Below are 12,109 nucleotides of genomic sequence, written 5' to 3'. Positions count from 1 at the left end.
TGCTAATCTGGAAAAGATATTGAGCTAACTGTGAAAATTGAAATAAATTGTTCTAAGCATGGAACATACCTAAACTTAACAATGTTGCTTTGGAAGTTAAAAAAATTTGAACTAAAAATATAAGAAAATAAATTTTTTTAAGAAACTATTAAAAAAAAAATTGTTTTTTTTTTAAGTTTCACAATAATTTCCCATATTTTCCCAGCATTGTCAATAATTAAAATTTCAGATCCCTGATGATAAATTGCTAATAACAATAAATGTACATTGGAAGAGATATCTATCCAAGGGAAACACAAGATCGATATGTGATTGATGATCCCAAAGGTATACCAAATTAACAAAATTGCATTTACCTGTACAGTCTTCCCAAGTCCCATTTCATCTGCAAGAATTCCATTTAATTTATTGTTATACAAGGAAAGCATCCATTGCAACCCAACCTGCAATTACAATCAACTTAAATTACAAACTGCAAAACAATCAAGAGTTTGTGAATGATGCAAAAGAATAAATACAATAAAAAGCATTTAAGCGAGTACTGAAATTCAATCTGCACTTAAAATCAAGTGGGAATCAGATGATTTTATCCATCAGAATGACCTAACAAATATAATGACACGTTATAGTAATGGTTTATGGGATTCGATGTAAGTAATCTCAAAAAAGAAGAACCTACAAGCTGATAATCTCTCAAAGTTCCGGCCCGCAGCATGGATGGTTGTCTAATGATCTTCTCATTTACAGCATGTGCCAAGTTATAGTACCTAGATGTAACAAAACAAATATATAACTCTTCCAATTTTCATAAGCATTGCAAAAAATTGCAGAAACTTACAAATAACCCTTCACCTAAAATTTTCCATTACAGAAGTGGCATATACTCACTTGTTTACTGACATATTGTTCCTAGAAGCACTCATTTCTGAGAACTTATTTCTTGTCACAACCTCCTGTGCTGCACAAGCTGCTGCTGCTGCAGCCTCCTCTTCTGATAGACCCTGTAGAAACATATAATGTATATCGTAAACACTGAAAGAACAATGTTTTCCTTGTCAAATAATAGAAAAGTAAAAGCACAACATTTTTGCACCTAGGAAAATTCCACATGCCTGTGCTCTTGCCGCTGCAGCTGCAGTAATTTCTGCTTCTTCAACCTCTTGATTGTTCTTTACAGCTGTAATTTTTCCTCCAAGTTTGTGCAAATACTCTTCTGTTTGTGACAAGAAAGAAGAGAGAACCAGATAACGTTCTTGAGCATCACCAGGAATCTGATTTTGCTGTTCTAACAACATTTGACGATACCTGTCAACATCATTATTTTTCAAGGCATCCATTCTCTTATTCCGATCTTCATCTTTCCTTTTAGAAAACTCCTTTAACATCTTCTCATGATATTTAGCAACTCCTCTGTTGCGAGCAGTTCTGGCATCACGAATTGCCCAATGTGCTTCGAGTAACCTTTTGCGCCATTGAAACACGGCTTTCAATTGTTTCTCTTTTATTGCCTTTTGGGAAAGTTGAACTTGTCTTGCTAGATCTGCCCGTTGGCGTTCACAGAGGCGAACAAATTTACGATATGGCCTATCAGACATCGCCATTATTTCCTGCTGCTGTTGATCAACTTCATCTCTTACTCTAGCCTGGAGATCTAGAAGACGCAGCTTCCGCTCTTCTATTTGTAGCTTTAATACAAGATCAGGTCTGATTCGTTTCCTATCTAGTTTTACTGCCAGCAATCGCTCTATCTTTTTCAGACTCTCAGTCCTTTTCTTGTTGAGAACATCCATTCCCTCCTCAAATAACAAATCTTTAACATCATATCCTATAGATAATGAAGTTGCACTGTTGCCAGCATGCAACGTATTTGACAAAATAGAATTTGACTTCTTTCCATATGGAGGAAAGTCAAAAAGAGGACCATGATACTTCCTTATAATGTTCATGTCCTTAGAAGGTTGTCCAGGATTTCCTAGAGGATGCTTCTTGACCTGGGCAGAAGTATCTGGAGGAGATTTTGAAGGAACAACCTTATTGCTTTCTGCAGTCAAACCATTTGTTGCAGAAACTTTAGCCTGCGTGACTTGTTCAGCTTCTTGTTCAATTTTCACTACAGCTTTATTGATTTTTTCTTCCTTTGCAGAAACCACCGTTGGTGAACCTTCCTTTGCAGCAACTGGTATCCCTGGAAATGTATTGGGCACCGGTTTCCTCTCTTCAACCATAGGGGACTCTTTCACATCTCTTTCCTCTTTAACCACAATTTGCCCTTTATTTGGAGGCACAAACTGTTGTACTCTGTCATTGCTCTCTACTGCCCTTGGTTGATCTACAGCTTGTTGACCAAAAGCCTTCTCATTAGAAGTGGCCTCCGGACCAACTTGACCTTGCTGAGAAAAAAGAGGAGGTGGAATAATTGCCCGAATAACATCCGGAGGAAGTGAGCCTTCACCACGCTGCAAAAAATATATAAGTCAAGAATTGCAGGTGTATATTATAAGAAAATTAAAGATTTTCTACAAAGTTGTTTTCCTTAATCATTCCAGCCTGAGCAGATTATTGTAAATATGCGGAGATAAAAACAAAAAAAGTCGAACTTGCACGTACCGCGAGTCTCAAAGGGATTGCATGCTTGACCAAGTTCTTACCTTTAGTCGTCTAAAGGCCATTATTTGAGCTTTAAGAACATGCAATTGCTGCCTTGTAAAGCCATACTGTTGATGTTGCACTGGTCCTGAATGATTAACTTGTTGATTTGCAATAGGGTTTGATGTTGATACTTCATTTGAACCTGCTGGGTGTAAGGAAGATCTGTTTGATTGAAGCTGCTGCCTGTAGAATTGCATCTGTAATGACTCTGGAGAAACCTGCATGTTCTTTCCAACTGAAGCATCTCCCATCTGAGTTACAGCAGTAGCTGAGGAGGAAATCCCATGCATAGAAGCCATCGTACACGCAGAAGAATTCTGATGCCTATCTGCCCGATCAATCTGATAATCTCCACCTTGGGCAATGGGGTGTTGTGTCTGAACAGAAGTAGGATTACTCATTGCTGGATATCCAGTTGCTGGTACTGTTCCAGTTGTAACTGCTGGCCTTGGTTTTGGATACAAACCCCCTTGAACAACATGCCCTTTGGGGACAGAGTTTCCATGTACAACATTTCCATTGCTGGGTCCCGCATAATCCTGGACTGATGATGAAGAAGCAATATGTGCTTTTGCTGGCAACATATGAGTCTGATGTGCAGCATGATTACCATCATTAGCTTTCTGCATTGCCACTAAACGAGCTTGAAACTGGAGCAAAAGTTGAGGAATAAGATGTGCATTTGCAGGAGATGAAATATCTATATTCTTATCCAAGGCCCAAGCCTGAAGAGCTTGTATGTGAGCAATATTAGCATACTGGCTGTTTGCAAGATTTTGCATTGGATGTTGGTTTTGCAGCCCTTGCCCTGGTCTTCCCATGTTACCTGATAACTGAGCCATCTGTGCCTGCTGGGACTTCATTTCACTTCTCAAGTCATTGCTAGTCTGTCCTTGCTCCATATGCTTCTCCATCTGTACAAGCTGACCAGGTGACTTCTTAAACATAGATGCTTGTGCCTGGCTTGCTGCCTGCATCCTCATAAGTTCTTGAAGCTTCAAAGTATTAAGTTGATCTGGGTCTACTACAGACGGACCAATCAAACCTCCTTTACCCTGCTGCTGAGATTGAATATTAGCACGAGCCTTATGCTGGGCAGCCTGAAGAGCGTACTGCAGATAGGAGGCTTGAGCATGCATCTGATTTTGAGCTTTGCCCTGCCCTTCATCTTGAACTTGAGAAGCAACCTGTGGCTGTTGAGCTATATCCATGAAATTTCTAGGTTGCTGGGGCAATTGAATTGAGCCAGATGGCCCACAGATACTACTACCCCCCATAATACCTTGAAGGCCACCTGCTTGATAGGCCAGGAGAGCTTCATCTCCTTGAGATTTCCGTAGAAGCTGCTGCTGTAGAGACTGCAAGAGAAATGTTATGAAACAATAAATTTGTACACAATCATAGATATTATGAAGGTATTTTTTTCACCTATATCAAAAGCTCAAACCACCACATATAAAAGGCATCCAGGAAGCCACAGATAAAAATGAAACTGAACAAGCCCTGCTAGGTATAAATACCAATTGCAGTGACTTCTATTTCTTGCTCAAATAAATAATAAAATTAATAATATATCCCACAATTTAGTTTCATGCTCCAATAAAAAAGACGGATAGAATATGATGCAGAAGCATATGGTTATTAGACGAGAAGGCTTGCTAACTATCATCAGAGCTACAGTCTATGCATGAAGATAATATCACCAAATTTAGCAATAATTACTTATGGATAAGCTGGTAAAAAATTGACATGGATGGATTAGATTCCTCATTAAAAGAATGCGATGAATTGTTTTGGAAGATAATATATGTAAGGGTGCATTGAGTTAAACTGAGATTTATGAAAGACCATTCCAATTAATTAATTGAATGTGGCTCCGAGAACTCCAATATATTGTTCTTGGGGAAATTGGTTGATTTATGATATTCTTTAGATATTTCACCTGCAGTTTTACTGGTTTTGTCCCTACATTAGAACACAATTTTCTGTAAGTTTCACAGGATCAAATCTACAAAAAAATCACCAATTCCTAAAATACAAAAGATCAATCAAAGGGTTTGCTGTGAACAAAAACTGGAAAGACAAGCTGAAGGTCTTATGATTAACTATTCATCAGTAAGCATCTGTTTGAGTCTCATTTGCCTTTGTATAAAACATCACAAACCACGTTTTAAAATTCAAAGTGTTGATTTAGTAATTTTATTGCACCCTCAAATCCCATTTTTTAACTGTCATACTCCAAGAATTTTCCCAATATCACACATGATAATAATGTAGGAAAGAGCACTAAGACTCCTGTCAAAAGCCAGAAGCCAGCGTCAATTCCAAATCAATTCTTCAGTTGCACATTGTCAATATAATTGAAGCCATAAAATCCTGCGGACAACCAATGCCCCAGAGTTCGGTCTAAAACATGTGTTTTCTCACCAACTAAATGGTACTTTGCATATACCTTCCATCAAATATGCAACATATAGATGATATGCATGGTCATTCAGAACCTACATCCTCAATAGTGAATAAAACCTTGTCAACATACGACATTTTCTGAATAACCATTTATTAAAATAATTCTAATCTCACAGAGACCAGGTAACTGCATAGCCCCCACCACCTATATTATGATTCCATCAAAATCCCAGGGTCCAGAAATAATAATCAAAAATCAAATGGTTCTAAAACCAAATTCTAAATCCAATCCACAAATTCGAAAAGGTACTACTCTTCAAAAAGATACATAACAGAAATGTCCACAAACATGTTAAATAGCTGAGATTCTGCAAAACCCTAAGGGTAAAGACATCAAAAGCATATTCCTAAAGACAACACTGGTCTTGCCTGCTGATAGGATCTCTTATTCGTTGCCTTTTTGCAGTTTCAATATGCATATCTTTCACGAATAAAAAATTTCAACACAATACGAAGGGATTAATTTTGACTGAACGCAGTAAATGAATGACGTGATCAACTGATCACAGGAGTAAGTTTTGACTATCGCTCAAACTGCACTTTGACCATCAGAGGAATATCGGCAGCATTTGCTTTCATGTAGGTATAAAACTGATATGCAGTCATCTCAGTCAGCTACAACAATATGCACTGCTCCAACCAGTCAAATTTCATTCCCTATTTCCAAAACATGTTCCCAGGACATAATCAAAACTATGTTAATCCAAAAGCCAACTTTGGGGTGCATGTCTCCAGTTTGATGTTATAGCATCCTCTCTCACTCCAGTGCAAACATCACTTTGAGGTGCTTGTCTTCTTTGTGGTGCCCCTTTGCTTGTGATAATAGTCTCTGTAGTGCCTTCTTAAAGGCAAGCCTCTTAAAATCACTAGCAAATCCGGCATATCCCTTGTTGGGGACTCTGTTCCACATTTTAATGACTAAGATTACTACAAGAACGCACAAGACGAAAGAGCTCAGATGCGACAATATGCACTACTCCAACCAACTAAAAAGGACACATAATCATGCTCCATATCAGTTTATCAAATTATTTTCCCAATTCCTGGGTATCCTATTGAAACGTGCTCTGAGAACATTATTACCTGCAGATCCTCAAAGCCCCCAATGATTCTGGGCTCAAAACATCCTTTTTATGCATTTCTCGAAAAAACAAAAGCTTCTAGCACCAGTAAGCGTGTATAGTTGTCACTGTGCCAATACCGCACTTCAGTGAATATAACCAATTCTAGACCCCATTTGCTGATATGGGGACTTTCTGTGAAATTCAGGCATGCGGTTATGTTTCAATGAGAGAACTAAAAACCCATATCAAATTCAATAGAAGAGAGTGGATGAGTACAATTACAATGTATCCACGAAATCAAAAATGACAGCAGCAAGGAACCAGATCTAATTCAATGTATAGAAACTAATCGAGAACAAAGTATGCATGAGTAGTGGAAACCTACAGCAAATTCAGGGTAAACGAGGGGGTCAAGTGTCAAAATTATCAGTAAATGCCATGTTATAGAAGACAAAAGGGCAACACGTGTCACCACAAAAAGGAATTTCGCAAGTACATTTGAAAGTATCTAAATACATCGGGGTCCGAAAAATGGTACCCAAAAATGAAAAAGCAGTACAGACCTGGCGAAGATTATTTTGTGACTGCTGCTGCTGCTGCTGTTGCATGGATTCGAACCCTGGACGTTTGGTGGGCAACGAAACTGCGGAGGAAGAAGAAGAAGGGGAAGGAGAAGAAGAGGAGGAGCGGCAGGGGGGTTGGACACCACCCTGCAGCCCCTGTTGGGATCCCGATTGCATGCAGCAGAGGAGTGTTAAAGTAATTGAAAAATTGACGGCTACTTATAGCAGCAGCAGAAAAAAACTTCGTATTTCCGCCGAGTTAACGGCTTTCTTATTCGCCATTCCCAACGTCAAATCCTTAGATCTGTGGAGTGGAATTAATTTGGGATTGAATTCAACTCCAAATTGATGGAAAAACCAAAAAAAAATAGCGCCACTGGATGGTACTATGATTTGTTCGTGGTGGGGATTGGTATCTGCGTCGCCATTGACCCGTGCTTTGCTTTGCGTTCTTCCCCTCTGAATTTTTACATGGGCTCCGATATTTCTACTGCCTTTGTACACTGGTGGATTTGGTCAGTCAAAGGGGCTACATGCCATCCGATGCGATGCGGGAAAAAAATACTTCGGAAACAAAATGTTGTGGGGGCTCCGAGGAGGAGATAGAGCTAGGGTTTCAAGGGTTAGGGTTTGAGTTTGAATAACCAGGGTTTCGAGGGGGGTCAACTATGGTTCAGGTGCTGAGTGTTGGGATGAGGTCATATACCACTTGGAGGGAAAGAAGGTTGTAGTGTTATTCTTTTGATGTGAGTTTTACAGATTTGTTTATATTTTTGTTTAAAAGGAAAAAGGAAATAAAATGAGTTATTAGTACTTAGTTAAATTTTAATAAGGTGATACAGTAATTTAAGGAAAAAGTTTAAAGTTTGCAACATATTATTAGTATTTAACGAGGGGAATGTGATAATATCAATAGTAGTTGTTGTTTTAAAGTGTGATTTGTTGGAGTTTTTTGGTTTTATGGTAATTCGGTAAAAAAAATTGTGGTGAAATTTTGATTTGTGTCATTTAAACTGGTTTTTGCCTATATATATATAGATTCAACACATTGAAAAACCCTGGGGCACTTCGATTGTGCAGAGTTCACTCATCAAACTTGTTATTTCCATGAATCCCTGCTAGATTCTAGACAAATTAGATTGAAAAATAAAATGGAAAACTTTTCGAAAAGTCGAACATAATGACAACTTGAATATCAACATTCTAACTTATATTTGAAATTGAGCATCTAAATTAGTAAAGGTTTTTATGTGAGTAGTCTTTTATAAAATCATTTTTGTATCACGTACAAAATTAAGAAGAAGAGTATTGATGAAAAATAATAGAGATATGTTATTGTCACAAGTTACTATGTAATACAGTAACTTAGATTCATTTCAATTTTGGATTTATCACGAGTTGAGAGAGATCAAATCTCTCAAGGTGCAAAATTCTTTTTGAGTGCAAAACCTGAGAAAAGGTTTGCACCTCGATAGGTTTGATCTCTCTTGGCACTTGATAGATCCCAAGTTCACATGAATTAAGGTTGGTTTAATTATTATTAATTTTGTCAATTGAGTTTAGCTTGGTTGATGAGTGGAATAGTTGTTATCTTCCCCATTGAGGTTCAAGTCTTGTAAGTTGACATGTTGACACTCTAGAACATAATAACTTTGTTGCACACTTACGAGCAATGTTGACACTCTAGAACATAATAACTTTGTTGCACACTTACGAGCAACCTCTCTCTTGCCTTCGAGCTAAGAGGGAGGCTGACTTTCTTCCCCTAGCGGTACCCAATGCCCAAAAAAAATTTCCAAATACAAAAACTACTTTATAAGTATTAGTCTGTTATAATTTTTAATTTTATTTTTATTTTAAATAATTTGAAATTTGTTTTATATTTTTCGTATTTTTTTAATCTTATTTTTTATTTTTTATTTTTTTATTACCAGTAATTTATTGGCTCTATGAACTCAATTTTACATGAACTACAGTAACAATATTTATAAGCATTAGTTTATTGTAAAAATAATGATAATAATAAAATAATAAATTTATTTTAAATAATTTGAATATCTTTTTTTTAATTTGACTTAGTCAAAATGTTTACATAACATAACACTACATTACAACATACCTTTCATACTAGGCTAGAGAACGCCTCTCAGCGTAGACATCTCTTCCATACTAGGCTAGAGAACCACCAACAATGTTTGTACAAAAGTGAGGGAGTCAAAGAACAAATGCTCATTTTGTTTAAAGCTCCCTTGTTTTCACCAAAGCATAATCAAAATTGTCAAGATGCGTCTCCTTGAGGACTATCAAGTAGAACTGCTACAAGGTATATTCATACGGAACAAAATCCTTTACAATGTAATTTTTTTGTAAATTTAATTGCTTTATATTAATATGAAAATTTGGAGATTACATAGTTGAGGAAATTAGGGCACAAAGGCAAAACCTTGTTGACTCCTTAAGATGTTGGGTATTCATATTTTCTGCTAGACCTAGGTTACAAAATTTAAAACCATATCCACCAACATAACAATTGATACTACAAGTTAAACTTGTTGGTGAGCTATTACAAAACAAAACATAGAACCGACCAAAGCTAATAGGAGTAAACAACATTAGGAATGAGATGAAGAGATGGGAGTAGGAACCTTGGCACTCGTTCCAAGTGGAGCATCAATGTCTGAATGACAAAGGAGATGTCCTTTAACATGAGTCAGTCTTGAGTCTAATTTGTCCATAGAAAAGTGTTGGTTCCTCAACATCCTCTTAATGTCTTGTAGCGAAGCAAACACATTGTCACATTTAACCTATTTGTTTTTCAAAACCAAACCAAACAGGGTCTTTATCTACTAGTTAATGGTGACATAGCTGAGATATTATTTTTCTTGTCCCCTAGTATGTCCAGGATCTAGAACCCAGTAAAAAACTTCATCCATAATCTCAAAATCGTAGAAAGATTATCTCTCCACTCCCACCTGAGTTTCCAACTTCCTAATTCATTTCCCAAACTCAAGAAAGACTACATTGAAATGTGTAGCAACAAAGTCATAAGCGAAATATATTCCTATAAAACAAAATCCTTTAAGAAGAATGTATCACTTTACAATTGGTAATTTTATAATTACTACAACTCAAATATAATAATCATAAGGGAATCTCCAACACGCAAGAATAAGATATGCACAACTCTATATATATTCAAGATATATTCAAATCTCTTCGAGAGGGTCATTTTTGGCTTAAAATGAGAATATATTCAAATCTCTTCGAGAGGGTCACTTTTGGCTTAAATGAGCTTCTTAATTTAGTAAAGTTTTTTGCCCATGTAATCGTATTATTTAAAGGTAGTTGTTTACGTACACTCTAATTACTTTTTATGTACTCATATTAAAGGAATGATTAGGTATTATTATGAAAAGAATGATTAGAATTATTTTTTAAGATTATTATTATATTATAGGGATGGTATTATGTATTTAATTTTTTTTGGTTGTGTATTAGTTTGTCTTTATCAAAGATTTATGTGGCTTATCCATAGTTTAATCTTTAAATTCATTTTTTGTTATTTAATATTATTATTTAAATTTATTTATCTTTAAGGGGATTGGTTGAGTTCTTATTATGGGCTTTTTAGTAACTTCCATTTTTATTAATTCCTAAATTATTTACTTTTGTTTTATTTCCTTTTTATTTAACTTTTTTTTATTTTTTTCTATCTTTTTTCTATTATTTCCATGAATTATAATTATTTCTTCATATTTTCAATTTAAGATGACTTATTATTATATTAAAAACGTATTTAATAAAATTGTTTATAAAATTTATATACATATTTAAAAAAATTATACACGCACACACATATGTTAATATAAACAATATTACTTAATCATATTTCTTAATTTTTGGTAATGACATTCAACAATACAATATTTTATTAGTTGTTTGATTTTTGTGATGAAATATGTCTTTATTAATTTTTAGTTTAATTAAGATATATTTAAGCTAAGCAGCACGTACTAACTACTATGTAGCTCTTGCTGGTTATATAGCGAATTGTAGTAAAGAATAATTGGCATTGGTATGGATTACCCTCTCTTCGAATAATGTAAACTAGCAATTGCCCCTAGAGGTGCAAAGATACACCAAAGGAATAAAAGATTTGGCAAAATCATCTTAGAAAATGTTACACAACTACCTAAACGGTAAAACCAATTTTAATCAGACAATTACATTATTAACACTAATTGTTGTCATTATTAATGTTGATTGTTGTCATTCTTTAACATTCAAAGCCTTTGGTCTCATAATTTAATAATTTAATTCGAAACAATTAGATTAAAAAACAATTGTAAGTATAGTGTAGTTCAATTCTAAACTCTAGGTAGTCTGTTTCTTTCCAAAATGTTACAATTGATTCTTGAAAAATGTTTTTATGATATAAGATAACGAAATCCTTTTGATCTTGTGGTTACATGTATCACTCAATAGATGTTAATAAAGCCACATGCCCTTCGACTCCTCACATTATGAACATTTCTAAGATCTTCTAGTGCTAAAATATCGCAAGCTGAAACAAAGAAGGAAGTTGGAGCCAACGTGGGCATTTTAGCCCATTCGATTGAAATTCTTTTCTCCATATGTCCTGAACATTACTCTAGTGAATTTGTTTGGTATAACTAAGGTTCCAGTTGGTGACCAACCACAAGCATTGAGGCTTGTATTAGAACAATGGTGATGTCACACTCTATGAATGCTTCTTGTATTATCCTAAAAGTCTCTCAAGCTAACTCTGATTTGGCTAATTCATAGGCCCTTCAAATTGCCAAAATCTAACATTGGCGGTAGGTGTAATTCCCCTAATGTATAGGTAGTCATATGATTTTGTTTTCTAATTTCACTATGAATGCTTTGCATTTTAATACAATATGTCTTGTAATGTTTTTGGTTCGCTGGGATGCCTTCGTTCAAGGATTAGAACTCTTGCAACAGGATTTTGTACAAAATATGTGATTACAATAACAATGTTCATGACAAATACATTTTATAAGGAAATTCCATAGTATTTGATGAGAAATTTCACAATTGTTTGTCTTTACTTGGAACATATTCCCAAAAAAATTCAAGTCCGTTATAAATCATTATAAAATGATTAATGTAGTAGGTACAAAAATATCCTAAAATTTTGTAGGTATAAAATTATCATAAAGTCCATAAAAATACTTCAAAGGAAACTTGTAAGAGTTGTATTTATACCTTACCCATGCCTACTTGTCCTCATCATTGCCATAAAGACACCACCTTTTAGGCATCCCTAAGTTTACTTGTAATTTTCTCATAAGCAAGATTCATTTTTAATGATAAAGGCTA

General features: G+C 35.3%; 1 protein-coding gene across 1 annotated transcript in view; it reads right to left on the bottom strand.

Annotated features, from left to right (window-relative positions):
* BRM (transcription regulatory protein SNF2) overlaps positions 1-7,388 on the bottom strand; it is a 153,287-nt gene extending 145,899 nt beyond the window's left edge. Inside the window, exons 1-6 of the mRNA XM_089441065.1 lie at positions 6,746-7,388; positions 2,649-4,007; positions 1,113-2,456; positions 889-1,001; positions 680-767; positions 357-443 (exon numbers count right to left, since the gene is read on the bottom strand). Coding sequence (XP_089297191.1) covers positions 357-443; positions 680-767; positions 889-1,001; positions 1,113-2,456; positions 2,649-4,007; positions 6,746-6,922 — 3,168 coding nt within the window. The 5' untranslated portion in view covers positions 6,923-7,388. The remainder of the gene's footprint in view (positions 1-356; positions 444-679; positions 768-888; positions 1,002-1,112; positions 2,457-2,648; positions 4,008-6,745) is intronic.
* Positions 7,389-12,109: the final 4,721 nt, after the last annotated feature.

Source organism: Pinus tabuliformis, chromosome 9, assembly GCF_031772625.1.
Source record: "Pinus tabuliformis cultivar Carrire ecotype Pingquan chromosome 9, CPIR1, whole genome shotgun sequence".
In the NCBI taxonomy this organism is placed as follows: domain Eukaryota; kingdom Viridiplantae; phylum Streptophyta; class Pinopsida; order Pinales; family Pinaceae; genus Pinus; species Pinus tabuliformis.
The sequence above is the reverse complement of the archived record's forward strand: the minus strand, read 5'-3'. Positions and strand labels throughout refer to the sequence as shown.